This window comes from Anolis carolinensis, chromosome 1 (assembly GCF_035594765.1).
Source record: "Anolis carolinensis isolate JA03-04 chromosome 1, rAnoCar3.1.pri, whole genome shotgun sequence".
In the NCBI taxonomy this organism is placed as follows: Eukaryota; Metazoa; Chordata; class Lepidosauria; order Squamata; family Dactyloidae; genus Anolis; species Anolis carolinensis.
Window position 1 is genome coordinate 132,383,592 of NC_085841.1, and position 12,566 is coordinate 132,396,157.

Here is a 12,566-nt window from a genome sequence, read left to right on the forward strand (position 1 = left end):
TATTCAGAGTTGTGTTAGTGGATGTCCACTCATACAGTGGATCATTCTTACCTCTCACCTTTGTCCCTTTTAATGCAGCCAGATCGCCCTCACATCAATGCCCTCAAAATCTTCACCAAGCATCATACAACCCTCTGGAGCATATTTGAATAGTCACTGGATGACTTCAGAGGAGAAAAGAATATGTTAAATGTATTCTTGGAAGTATGAATCTGTTTACATGAGTCTGGATTATGTTGCATTTGAATCTATTGCTTTTTATAAGAAAAAATGTGTCTTTTAAAACTGGCCACCTTACCATCTAAAGTGTTAATCCCTTTTGATTAACCTCTAATTCATCTCATATGAGATGAGAATGTAGAGTTGTTTATGAGATGCCACTGCAAAATAGATGTTCATTCTGCAGTGATTTTAATACTGTTCCAATATTCCCAAGAGAGCACTAAGTTTAATTAAAAAAAGCAAATTGTTAGAAAAAAATGTGTCTTTTAAATATCAAAATGATGCCAAATCTAGACTTCACTAATACCAACCCATTTTTGTGTGGTTGCTTTTTCAACTTTTCTTTTTCTCTCTGTGTAGTTCCTGATGTTAGCCGAAATGGAGATCCATATGTTGCAAGCTCAATTGTTGAAGCAATCGCTACTGTAGACAGAGCAATAAACTCAACACGTACACATTTGTTCGACAGGTATAGGATTTGCTTTCAGCATGACAACATATTTATTTTTTCCTTTTTCCATTTTGCACCTGTAGTTTGAGCAAAGTGGCAAATTAGCTTAGAGAAATCAGATATATTACAGTAGAGTCTCGCTTATCCAACTTTCACTTATCCAGCGTTCTGTATTATCCAGCGCAGTTTGCCTTTTAGCAGTAAGTGTTTTTGTAGTCAATGTTTTCAATACATTGCGATGTTTTGGTGCTAAATTCATAAATACAGTAATTACTACATAATGTTACCATGTATTGAACTGCTTTTTCTGTCAATTTGTTGTAAAACATTATGTTTTGGTGCTTAATTTGTAAAATCATAACGTAATTTGATGTTTAATAGGCTTTTCCTTAATCCCCCCATGTTATCCAACATTTTCACTTATCCAATGTTTTACTGGCCCGTTTATGTTGGATAAGTGAGACTCTACTGTACTCTTGTAACCTAAATGTTTAGAAGACATCTGTTCCCATTTCTTTCACAAATAGTCCTATGTCAATGCATCCAGATGCTTGCTTATTTATTTATTCTTTTTGCTTATTGCTTGCAATCTGGAATAATGTAATTGAGGTATGTATTTATTAATTACTTACAGATGACTTATTGTAAACATCTGGACCCTTTATGGACACAGTCTTAATATCTGTAATTTCACTAGTGCATAAATAAATAGTGTTAGGATTAAGGCTATTTCTGTTTTACTTAATGTTTATGTTTTATTTTTATGTGTTTTTCCTGTTTTACCTCTTAGTCGCCCTCGTTCTCCAAATGATTTGCTAGCCTTGTTTCGATACCCAAGAGATCCTTACACTATTGAGCAAGCAAGAGCTGGAGAGATATTTGAAAGGACATTACAGCTAATTCAAGAACACGTGCAAGATGGTTTAATGGTTGACCTGAATGGAACAAGTCAGTGTCATTTACTTCTAAGTGTTCTAAGTTCAGGTGACCCTGCATATCCACGGATTCTGCAACCATGGATTCTACCATCCAGCTGTAATATATTTTTAAACATTCAAAAAAGCAACTGTATATTTAATATTCATCTGGTATAGCAGTGATGGCATAGTAAAATGGTGTTTCTTATAAATAAAATGGCAAAATCAATTTTGGGAATTTATCTGGACTATTTTCAAGCAATTTAGATTGAATATGTGGATGCAGAATCCATGGATATGGAGGCTGACAGTACTATTTTGGTGGGCTTGGTGTTATGTCTGAATTCACTTTGGTAAATCTTTCAGGTGGCATCCACATAGTGAGTTGGAATAATACATTGATCAGTGGTTCTCAATCTGTGGGTCCCCAGATGTTTTGGCCTTCAACTCCCAGAAATCCTAACAGCTGGTAAACTGGCTGGGGTTTCTGGGAGTTTTAGCTCAAAACACCTGGGGACCCACAGGTTGAGAACTACTGACAGATGGTTCTGACTTTCTGATCTAGCCCTCTAACTAAAGAGCAATTACTTTGTTCTGAAATTAAAGTGCAATATGTAGGTAAAATGTTTTAGCATTGTGAGAGCTGATCCTCAATTTCACAGTTGCAGTATCTAAGACTTCATATTTCTTTCCCTGTAATGTTTTCTGCTGCTTGATTAATGCAGTTGCATCTCTACACTCCTTAAAGCTTGGGCAACAGCTACTAGGTGCCTTATGAAATAACCATACTCTCAGTCTGAGTATGCTGATGCAGCTAAAATTGTATTTATAAACCAACTGTTTAGTAACCACTCCAAGCTCTTGTTTTTGGCAGTTACCTGTGGCATGTTGCAAAGGATTTGGAATCTACACTAACATTTTAGGAAGACAGAACAGCTGAGATCTGGCAGATGACCAATTTTTACAGCCAGATTGATCATGTGAAAGGGAATACTTACTCTTAGGAGGGTTCTTCTATTTTGAATATCTGGATTTTATTAAAGCCTCATAAAAACTTTGACTTCAAACTTAGAAATATGCTAAGTAAGCAAGGTTTTAGACCGTCTCCTTTATAGATTGGGAACATTATCAGATTATTTTAGTAAGAGTTCCCCAATGTAACCACAGCAGAACAAATAATTTGTCTTCAGTCATTTATCAAATATTGCAATCCATAACCAAAACCTGGCTTTAACAGTTTAAAATACTTTGTGTAGTGGTTGTGTTACATTTGGCTTCAATCTTAGGTGTAAATATGAACTCACTTAATCCCTTTGATCCCATTCTTGTTTCTTTCTCTGTACTCAACCCATCTTAACTTCTTTCTGACTGGTTTTACTTTTTCTCCACTCTGCTATCATTTCCTTTATTAATCCCTTCCTCCTCTTACTAAGGATCATATCTGCCTTCCCCTAGCCAAATAACACGTCAAAGCCAAAAAGAGTCTCAAATAAAAGAAATGCACTATTACATCAGATTAAAAGTGGCCATGAACCAATGCATTTATCTACATCTTTAAATTGATTTGAGGTTTTATTCTCAGACTGTGAAACATTTAATTTTTTGTCTCTCCATCTCTGATCTGTTTCAGGCTATCACTATAATGATCTTGTATCTCCACAATACTTGAATCTGATAGCTAACCTTTCAGGCTGCACTGCCCATAGGCGTGTGAATAACTGTTCAGATATGTGCTATCACCAGAAATACAGAACACATGATGGTACCTGCAACAATCTGCAGCATCCAATGTGGGGAGCCTCTCTCACTGCCTTTGAACGTTTGTTGAAGTCGGTCTATGAAAATGGATTTAATCTACCAAGGGGTGTCAGAACTAACCGGCGATATAATGGATACACCCTTCCAATGCCACGCTTAGTTTCAACCACTCTGATAGGCACTGAAACAATAACCCCTGATGACCAGTTTAGTCATATGCTTATGCAATGGGGCCAGTTCCTGGATCACGACCTTGACTCCACTGTTGTTGCCCTAAGTGAAGCCAGGTTTTCTGATGGTCAGCATTGCAGCTCTGTTTGCACCAATGATCCTCCATGTTTCTCCATCATGATCCCACCGAATGACCCTCGAGTCAGAAATGGGGCACGGTGCATGTTTTTTGTGCGTTCAAGCCCAGTCTGTGGAAGTGGTATGACATCCCTTTTAATGAATTCTGTTTATCCAAGAGAACAGATCAACCAGTTGACTTCCTATATTGATGCATCTAATGTTTATGGCAGTTCAGAACATGAAGCACAGGAAATCCGAGACCTAGCAAGTCACAGGGGCCTCCTGAGACAGGGCATTGTACAGCGATCTGGGAAGCCTCTTCTTCCATTTGCTACTGGCCCTCCAACAGAATGTATGAGGGATGAGAATGAAAGCCCTATTCCTTGCTTCTTAGCTGGGGACCACCGTGCCAATGAACAGCTGGGTCTCACCAGCATGCATACACTGTGGTTTAGAGAACACAACAGAATCGCCACAGAGTTGCTAAAACTTAATCCACACTGGGACGGTGATACAATATATCACGAAACACGCAAAATTGTTGGTGCAGAAATGCAGCACATAACCTACAGCCACTGGCTGCCTAAAATATTGGGTGAAGTAGGCTTAAAAATGCTTGGTGACTATAAAGGTTATGACCCCAATATTAATTCTGGCATAACTAATGAGTTTGCAACTGCCGCTTTCAGGTTTGGTCATACATTGATCAATCCCATACTGTATAGGCTGGATGAAAACTTTGAACCCATTCCACAAGGCCATATACCTCTTCATAAAGCGTTCTTCTCTCCATTTCGGATTGTAAACGAAGGAGGAATTGATCCACTTCTAAGAGGGTTGTTTGGTGTTGCTGGTAAAATGCGTGTGCCATCTCAATTGCTGAATACAGAATTGACAGAGAGACTTTTCTCCATGGCACGAGCAGTAGCTTTAGACCTGGCTGCAATGAACATTCAAAGAGGAAGAGATCATGGAATCCCACCTTATCACGATTTTAGAGTTTATTGTAATCTTTCTTCAGCACACACATTTGAAGACTTGAAAAATGAAATTAAGAATCCAGAAATAAGAGAGAAATTGAGAAGGTGAGCTCTAGATAATTTTGTTGTTGCTATTGTAATATTGTTGATATGTTTTCAAAAGAAAACTCTTAATTCAGAGCCCCACTTTCTTTTCTAAGATTTTCATAGAATCTTAGAGTTCAAAAGACCACAAGGACCATCTAGTTCAACCCCCTGTTATGCAGGAAAAACACAAAGTACCTCTGACATATTTCCATCCAGCTCTGTTTAAAAGCCTCCAAGGAAGGAATGTGTCCAGAAGAGGGCGACTAAAATCATCAAGTGTCTGGAAAACAAGCCCTATGAGGAGTGGCTTAAAGAACTAGGCATGTTTAGCCTGCAGAAGAGAAGACTGAGAGGAGACATGATGGCCATGTAATATGTGAGGGGAAGTTATAGAGGAGGAAGCAAGCTTGTTTTCTGCTGCCCTGGAGACTAGGATGTGGGACAATGGCATCAAGCTACAGGAAAGAAGATTCCACCTGAACATTAGGAAGAATTTCTTAACTGTGAGAGCTGTTCAGTAGTAGAACTCTGTTCTGGAGTGTAGTGGACACTCCTTCTTCAGTGACTTTTAAACAGAGGTTGGATGGCCTTCCGTTGGGGGTGATTTAAATGCAATTTTCCTGCTTCTTGGCAGGGGGTTGGACTGGATGGCCCACAAGATCTTTTCCAACTCTATGATTCTTTTATTCTAAGGGGCTTCCTCCACTCTCTGAGATAGAGTTCCACTGCTGGAAAGTTCTTATATGTTTTTTCCTTATGACATCCTTTCACATATTTATTCATAGCTATCATGTCTCCCTCAACCTTCTCTTCTACAGGCTAAACACACCCAACTCTTTAAGACACTCCTCATAGGATATGGTGTCCAGACCATTGATAATTTTAGTTGCCCTCCTCTGGACACCTACCAGCTTGTCAGTATCTCTTTTAAATTGTAGTGCCCAGAATTGGATACTGTATTTCAGGTGGGGTCTGACCAAAGCAGAATACAAAGGCACCATGACTTCCCTCTATTTAGACACTATACTCCTTTTGATGCAGCCCAAAATCACATTGGCTGTTTTAGCTGCTACATCACACTGTTGCCTCATGTTCAACCTATTTTCCACGAAGACTCCAATATCTTTTTCATATGTACTGTTGTTGAGCCAGGTGTCACCTAAACTGTATCTTTGCATTTCATTTTTTTCTGCCTAAGTGTAGTATCTTACATTTGTCCTTGTTGAAATTCATTTTGTTAGTTTTAGCCATCTCTCTAATCTGTTAAGGTGATTCTGAATTCTGATCCTATCCTCTGGGGTATTATCTATTGCTCCTAATTTGGTGTCATGTGCAAACTGGATACACATGTCCTCTAAACCTTCATCTAAATCATTATTAAAGATGTTGAACAGTACTGGGCCCAGGTCCGAACCCTGCGGCACTCCACTTGTCACTTCTTTCCAGGATTATTTCACAGATTATTAGTGGATTTCCCCATTCTTAATAGCAGAGGAACCAAACTCCGTGTTTGTATTTCTTTTATGAATACTTACAAAGGAAATACATGTTTGTGAGTTCTACAAATGAAGGATTACATTCATGTATGTGATGCTGTACATGTGGATGGTCATTCTATGGTTTCTGGGGAGTGGAGCTTCACTATCCCCGAAATTATCTGGGTTCCATCATTTCTGCCCACAAACGTATTATTAAGGAGAGTCTGAAGAAGGAAGCCTCCTACAAACATTCCCAGCCTTTCTGCTCCAAGCAGCCCAGAGCTTGATAATTAAATTACTCAATTAAAAATTATATCTCTATTATTATTATTATTATTATTATTATTATTATTATTATTATTATTATTATTATTGTTATTATTATTATTGTTACAACATTTATATCCCGCCCTTCTCACCCAACAGTGGACTCATGGTGGCTTACAATAAAACACACATATAAAAACTGTACAGTACATTATAAATCAGATTTAAAATTATTAGCTTACATCAACATTCATAAACACATTCTAAAATACAGATGGGCGTGTTCAGGTTCAGAAGACTGGGTCTGTCGATTAAGTTCTGGTGTACATAATAATAATTAGCGCTGCTAGTTTTTATTAATTTTAGCAATGAGAAGGCATTACATTTATTTTACAAAATAATGAAACAATAATGGTGTCAGTGCACATAATATTTACTTTCAGAACATTGCTCGCACTGATTAACATGGAATTGTACATACAAATACTGTGTTTTACTGCATAATAGTCACACTTTTCCCCCTTCAAAAAGTGGGCGACTATTATGTGGTGAAATACAAGGCACCTTCCCTCAAGCAAGGCATGAGGGGTGGAGCCTTCAACCTGCACACTTCTCTCAGCTTCGATCTGTCGTCAGCAGCAAGGGAAGTTTCTCACCTGTCCTTGGCAGGCATGTGGATGGGGCGGCGGGGGAGGGGGTGGGGTTAACTATTTTGCAATGAAATACAGTATCTGAAGGCTTGGAACAATCATTAAAAAATGGAACAACTGAGCCAAAATCCTATTGGACTCAACACAAAGGTAAATCCTATTGATTCAGTTGATTTACTTTAATCAGGACTGACAACGTTATTCAATTGATGTGCAGATTGATGTTTTATTCATCTCTTGTAAACTTTCAGTTGTTGCTCTTAAACAGAATTCACTACTGAATTCATTTATTTTAGCTAATCCACATAATTTGTCTTCCTTCTTATAGATTATATGGTTCACCACTAAACATAGATTTATTTCCTGCTCTTATGGTAGAAGATTTAGTTCCGGGTAGCAGACTGGGACCAACACTGATGTGCCTGTTGAGCACACAGTTTAGACGGCTTCGAAATGGAGACAGGTAAATTTTGTGCAAAATGAGTAATTGTACAATTTTGACAGTAACCAGCTATAGTAATTCTGTGACTCCCCTTTAATTAGACTAGTAGTTGCTATAAGAAACTAGAATTTCCAACTTCTGATTTTAACAACAGTGAAGATTAGCAAAAAAACAAAAAAAAAACAAAAAAGCAAATGAAGTGGAGGAAGTATTGGATAGGAAGGTGAGATATGGATATTTTCTAGAAAAGCCTTGAATGGTTCATTTATTACAAACTATGTTGCATGGGGTCTTCTTGGTGATTAGCATCAATCAGCTTTTTATGTGATTCCTAGCAACAATTTGTGTCTGGTTCTGGTTGATGAGATTAGAGAAATCTTTAAATAAATGAGTAGATCCTAATAGTCTGCCCCATCTTTGTGTAGAATTACTTGGTTTATTCTTCTTTGTGAGCTATATTGCTTGTCCTTTCGCATTTTTTTTTGTTTTTCCTATGGAAACAATGATACTTCCTGCTTAATTTTATGCAAGCATACACACACCATCAGCTACTTCATCACTCTAATCTCACAGCAATCTAGAAATCTAGGTTATCCAGGGTGTTCGAGGACATAGAGGTTCCTGGAGAGAACGTATTAATCAAATCCACAAATAATCATATTTGCAAAAGTTAAACCCACACATATGTAGCGCTGACTGAATTAATGTACAGGCAGTCCCTGACTTACAAACATCCAACTTGCAAATAATTCCTAGTTAGAAACGGGGTTGAGACAAGCGGAAGTAAGAGAAAACTGCTCAGAAGGATAATCCACTCCTAAAAGAGTTATCATGGAGAAAATGGGGAATCCTTGCTTCTGCAACAAGCCCATTTTGTCAAAATGCAATTCTCACAGGGCTAGAAAGTGAGGTGAATTCTTTGGAACAGGGGCATAGACAGCCAAACAACCACCACAGGGGTGTTAACCTTTCCCTATGCTATCCAAAGCTCGTGTGTGTGTGTGTGTGTGTGTGTGTTTGGAGTTACACTTTAAAATGTACCTGTTCAGACTGCCTACACACCTACAGAACCTATCTTGTTCATAACTTGGGAATTGCCTGTACACAAAATCCATATGGCTTGCAGGATCAAGTTGTCATCTATAGCTCTTTTATCAATAATTTTCAAATTTATTTTTGTCTAAGGATGTATTCTTCATGTGAATTGCAGGCTGTGGCATGAGAATCCTGGTGTGTTTACTCCAGCTCAGTTGACTCAGATCAAGCAGGCATCCCTTGCTAGAATTCTGTGTGACAATGGAGACAATATAACCAAAGTCCAACGTGATGTTTTCAGGGTGGCTGAGCTTCCACATGGATATGGGAGCTGCCATGAAATTCCTAAAGTTGATCTCAGAATGTGGCAAGATTGCTGTGAAGGTACAGTTACATGGGCACTCATATAGCCTTTGAATTATAATTGTACAGGTATTAGGCAGGGAAACAAATTCAGAAATATTAATTACCAGGTTGCCCTGTTTTGGAACATCTGACGCTTCTATTATTATTTTTGCACAAATTCTGTGGGAGATTTACAAAAATTGCCTAACTTGGACTGTGGTGTCATGGAACAAAGGCTCTACTTAGCCAGTAAGCTCCATTGATGACTTTGGATGAGTTACAAGTTGGCATTGGCATGGGACAAGTGAAGTTTAAATCCCCAAGGAAAATCCCCATGAGTAGAAGAATACTGCATGTGACACAAATGTTTATAAGGCCTTGTACTTTAGTTGGGCATCACATTAATAACACATACTATTGTAGATTTAAAAGTTTTGTTTGGTAAGATCTATTGTCTGCTTCACTCTGGGCTCCAGTTTGCAAGCTTTGTCTTACCCTCATCCAAGAAAGAAAGAAAACAATAGCTTGCAATATTCACAGTGAAGCGTATCTCAATATTTGCCCTAATCCCCTTCTAAGGAGAAAACAATACCAAACCCATCAGTTACCTTTGATAATGGTAAGAGAAGCATTAGTGTATTTGCAGTATTAATATGCTTACCATATTTGTACACTTTTTTCCTGATGAAAGTTGTGAATCAAGTTTACGTTTGGGTTTATATGTTGCTAGTTCCCCTTACCCTTCTTTATTTATTTAATGTGTATCCTGCTTTTCATCCGCCTAAGCTCCAATAGTGGTTTATTGCAGAGTTAAAACATGACACAGCTAAAAGCCTAATGACATAGAACTTAAAAATAAATGAACTATCATTTAAAAAATATGGAATCAAATTAAAGACATTGCAGTTATGACAAAAATCACACAGCACTCCTATTAAACACTCTTTGCATAATCTATTAATAAACAGTTGCCTGCTTAAATAAAAAAAGATCTTTACCTGAAGATGATGAAAGGGGAAGAGTGGAGAAGGTGCAGGCTCCACACCAGGAGTGGAGAAGGTGCAGGCTGCATGTTACCTGTGACATTCGAACCTTACTTTTATGGGTTCTAAAGCCTACTCTCTGTTCCTTAAAATCCTCCTCCAAAATAAAAAGAAATGAGCTTTTGCACCCAAATTGTACTAGAGCTTCTAAATCCCCACACAAACGTAAAAATTTTTCTTTACCACTACACCTCAACCCTCGCCAAAGCCTTCTTTCTGTCAGAACTTGACCCAAAATGGCAAGTGAAACTGATTTGATGTCACTTCTGGTGTGCCCTCACATACTAGTGTAGCCTTTGGCCCACACTTTTTTACACAGTTACTACTCCAGACTTATATTTAAAAACTACTCTTGAGTGCCTATTACTTATTTAATTCCAATGTCAGTAAAGTCCTCCCATCCCCCAGTGTCACTGGATACTTAACAGGAAGATTTGTGGGGAGGAGATTATGTTGCTTTTTCATTTATAATGATTTCCTGTCTCCTTCATACGATTCATAACATCCTACTTGATTTCAGACTGCAGAACCAGAGGACAATTCAATGCATTCTCTTACCACTTTAGAGGAAAACGTTCTCTTGATTACAGTTTCCGTGAAGACAAACCTTCAAAGCATGTGAAAATGTCAAGAACAAGGTAAATATTTTTTTAAAGAAACTGGAACACAGAAACATGTACTAATATAACTGCTACTGCTGTAATAGTTTGAGTGTTGGACTACTTATTAAGATATCTGCTTAGCCATGGAAACCCACTGAGTGACCTTGAGAAGGTCATCCTCTTTCAGCCTCAGAGAAAGGCAGTAGCAAAGTTCTGAGTAAATCTTGCCAAGAAAAACCTAGGATAGGATCACCAGAAGTGGTTTTCTGAGTATACAAATCAGCAACGAGGTTTAGAACAAAGAGAAATACCTCAAAAATACCATAGGACTCAAGGCCCTTTGCTTTTTTAAGGGCTCATCTCCACTTTATTTATTTGTGTGGTTGTCTTGCATACAGAATTTAGGAATGTGTCCATATCTTAACAAATAGTTAGGTTTGTGTGCAAAAGGTACATTTATTGTTTTAGAAATGTTTCATAAATTCAGAAGGAATTTAACTTCTTCAGTTCCTTTCATTAAATTTTTCATCAGTCATGGCACCTTTCTCAACAGTGAGATAGTCTATGTTCTTGACTACTCTTGAACTTGACGCTCCACCAATGACTGGAGTGACAGTTAAATTTAGACAACTCTAATTTAAAGACAAAGTCGAATTGATCACTCAGAAGTCCTAATTGATTATGAAACTTGGAAAAAAGAGAAAGGAGGAATTTGAACGTAGTATTGTTTCAATGTCAGTACAGGTAAAACAGTAAAACAGAGTGATATCTCTGTCCACATCTTTGACAGGAAAGCTGCTGATTTATGCTCATCAGTAACTCTTAATGATACTTCAACCTCCACTCCTGCAGTCACCTATTGCAGTACTGAAAAGAAATCTGATGTAGTGCTACAGCATCCATCCTCTGATTACATGCTGTCTCTTAGTTTCTTCTCAGAGGGTTAAGTCTGAGGAAAATGTATGATCCTAACAGAAGTCCACCAACTCCCTGTTTCTTCATAGCAGTGGTTCCTATGCCAGTGATCACAGTTCCCTCTACTCCAGAATGCACATCTAGGTTCTCCATTTTCCAGGGTTTCCAGTTGCTTCTCAGTGTACTGCAGCTGGTAACTACCTGGACAAGGTTTTACTCCAGTTTTCTTTCTTATGTAGGGGATAAAAGGTCCTTATGGATATTGGATCAAGCATAAACCTGCCAGGTGGCACAAAATGAGATTTTGTAACCTAGATTGTGGTAGAATGCACTGGAAATAACCGTTGTCAACTTGGGAGTTGCTCCTCGTTTATTTATTTATTTATTTATTATTTAAATACATTATTGTCATTACAGTTTTTTAGTCCCCAGCTGGTCACGTTCCTCTAGTGATGAGCCTTTAGCAGTTTTCATCGAGTGAAGCTCATTTACTGATAGACTACTGTAGTCTGCCATACATACAAGACGAGAATTAATTTTCCCATCAGTTCTGTATTTCTGGAGTCTTAAAAATGACTGTTTTAATGGTCAGGATACAGTTGTATGCTGAAAGAACTGTCTAGCTACTTGTGTGTAAGAATCAAATGCTGCTGCTTTTGAAGAGTTTTAAAGTCTGTGTGGGTGTAGAACATTCTTTGGATTTTTTATGGGGGGGAGGGGTGCAGAAATGATGGTTTGTTACCCCAATGTTGATGCTACTCCTTGGTTCATTTGCAGCTTGCTGAGCTGCCATTTAAATAGCCTTGGCCATGGAGTTTTGCAGTAGCCATGGACTGAGAAAATTGAGAAAATACTTAGAAGGAAATTTCCCCTCATGTTGCTTTAAGACCTTGGCTGTTTGGATTATACGAACAGTGAAGAACAAACTTATTCTGAAAAGGTTCATCATAATATAACTCAGAAGTTAAGCAACTGTCACAACTGTTAAAGATGATGTGCTGAGGAGTGTGGTTAATGAGGATATTTTCCCTCTACTTCTAAGATGGACTATGGAGAAAGAAAGAAAAGAAGTGAGGAGAGGTG

At 38.0% G+C, this 12,566-nt stretch overlaps 1 protein-coding gene across 2 annotated transcripts in view; it reads left to right on the forward strand.

Annotated features, from left to right (window-relative positions):
- The window catches only part of pxdn (peroxidasin), a 96,106-nt gene that overhangs the window by 68,192 nt on the left and 15,348 nt on the right, over positions 1–12,566 (forward strand). For both annotated transcript variants that reach the window (XM_008118527.3, XM_008118531.3), the window contains 6 exons: positions 583–691; positions 1,464–1,621; positions 3,221–4,724; positions 7,430–7,564; positions 8,754–8,962; positions 10,487–10,604. In XM_008118527.3, the coding sequence (XP_008116734.2) occupies positions 583–691; positions 1,464–1,621; positions 3,221–4,724; positions 7,430–7,564; positions 8,754–8,962; positions 10,487–10,604 (2,233 nt within the window). The remainder of the gene's footprint in view (positions 1–582; positions 692–1,463; positions 1,622–3,220; positions 4,725–7,429; positions 7,565–8,753; positions 8,963–10,486; positions 10,605–12,566) is intronic.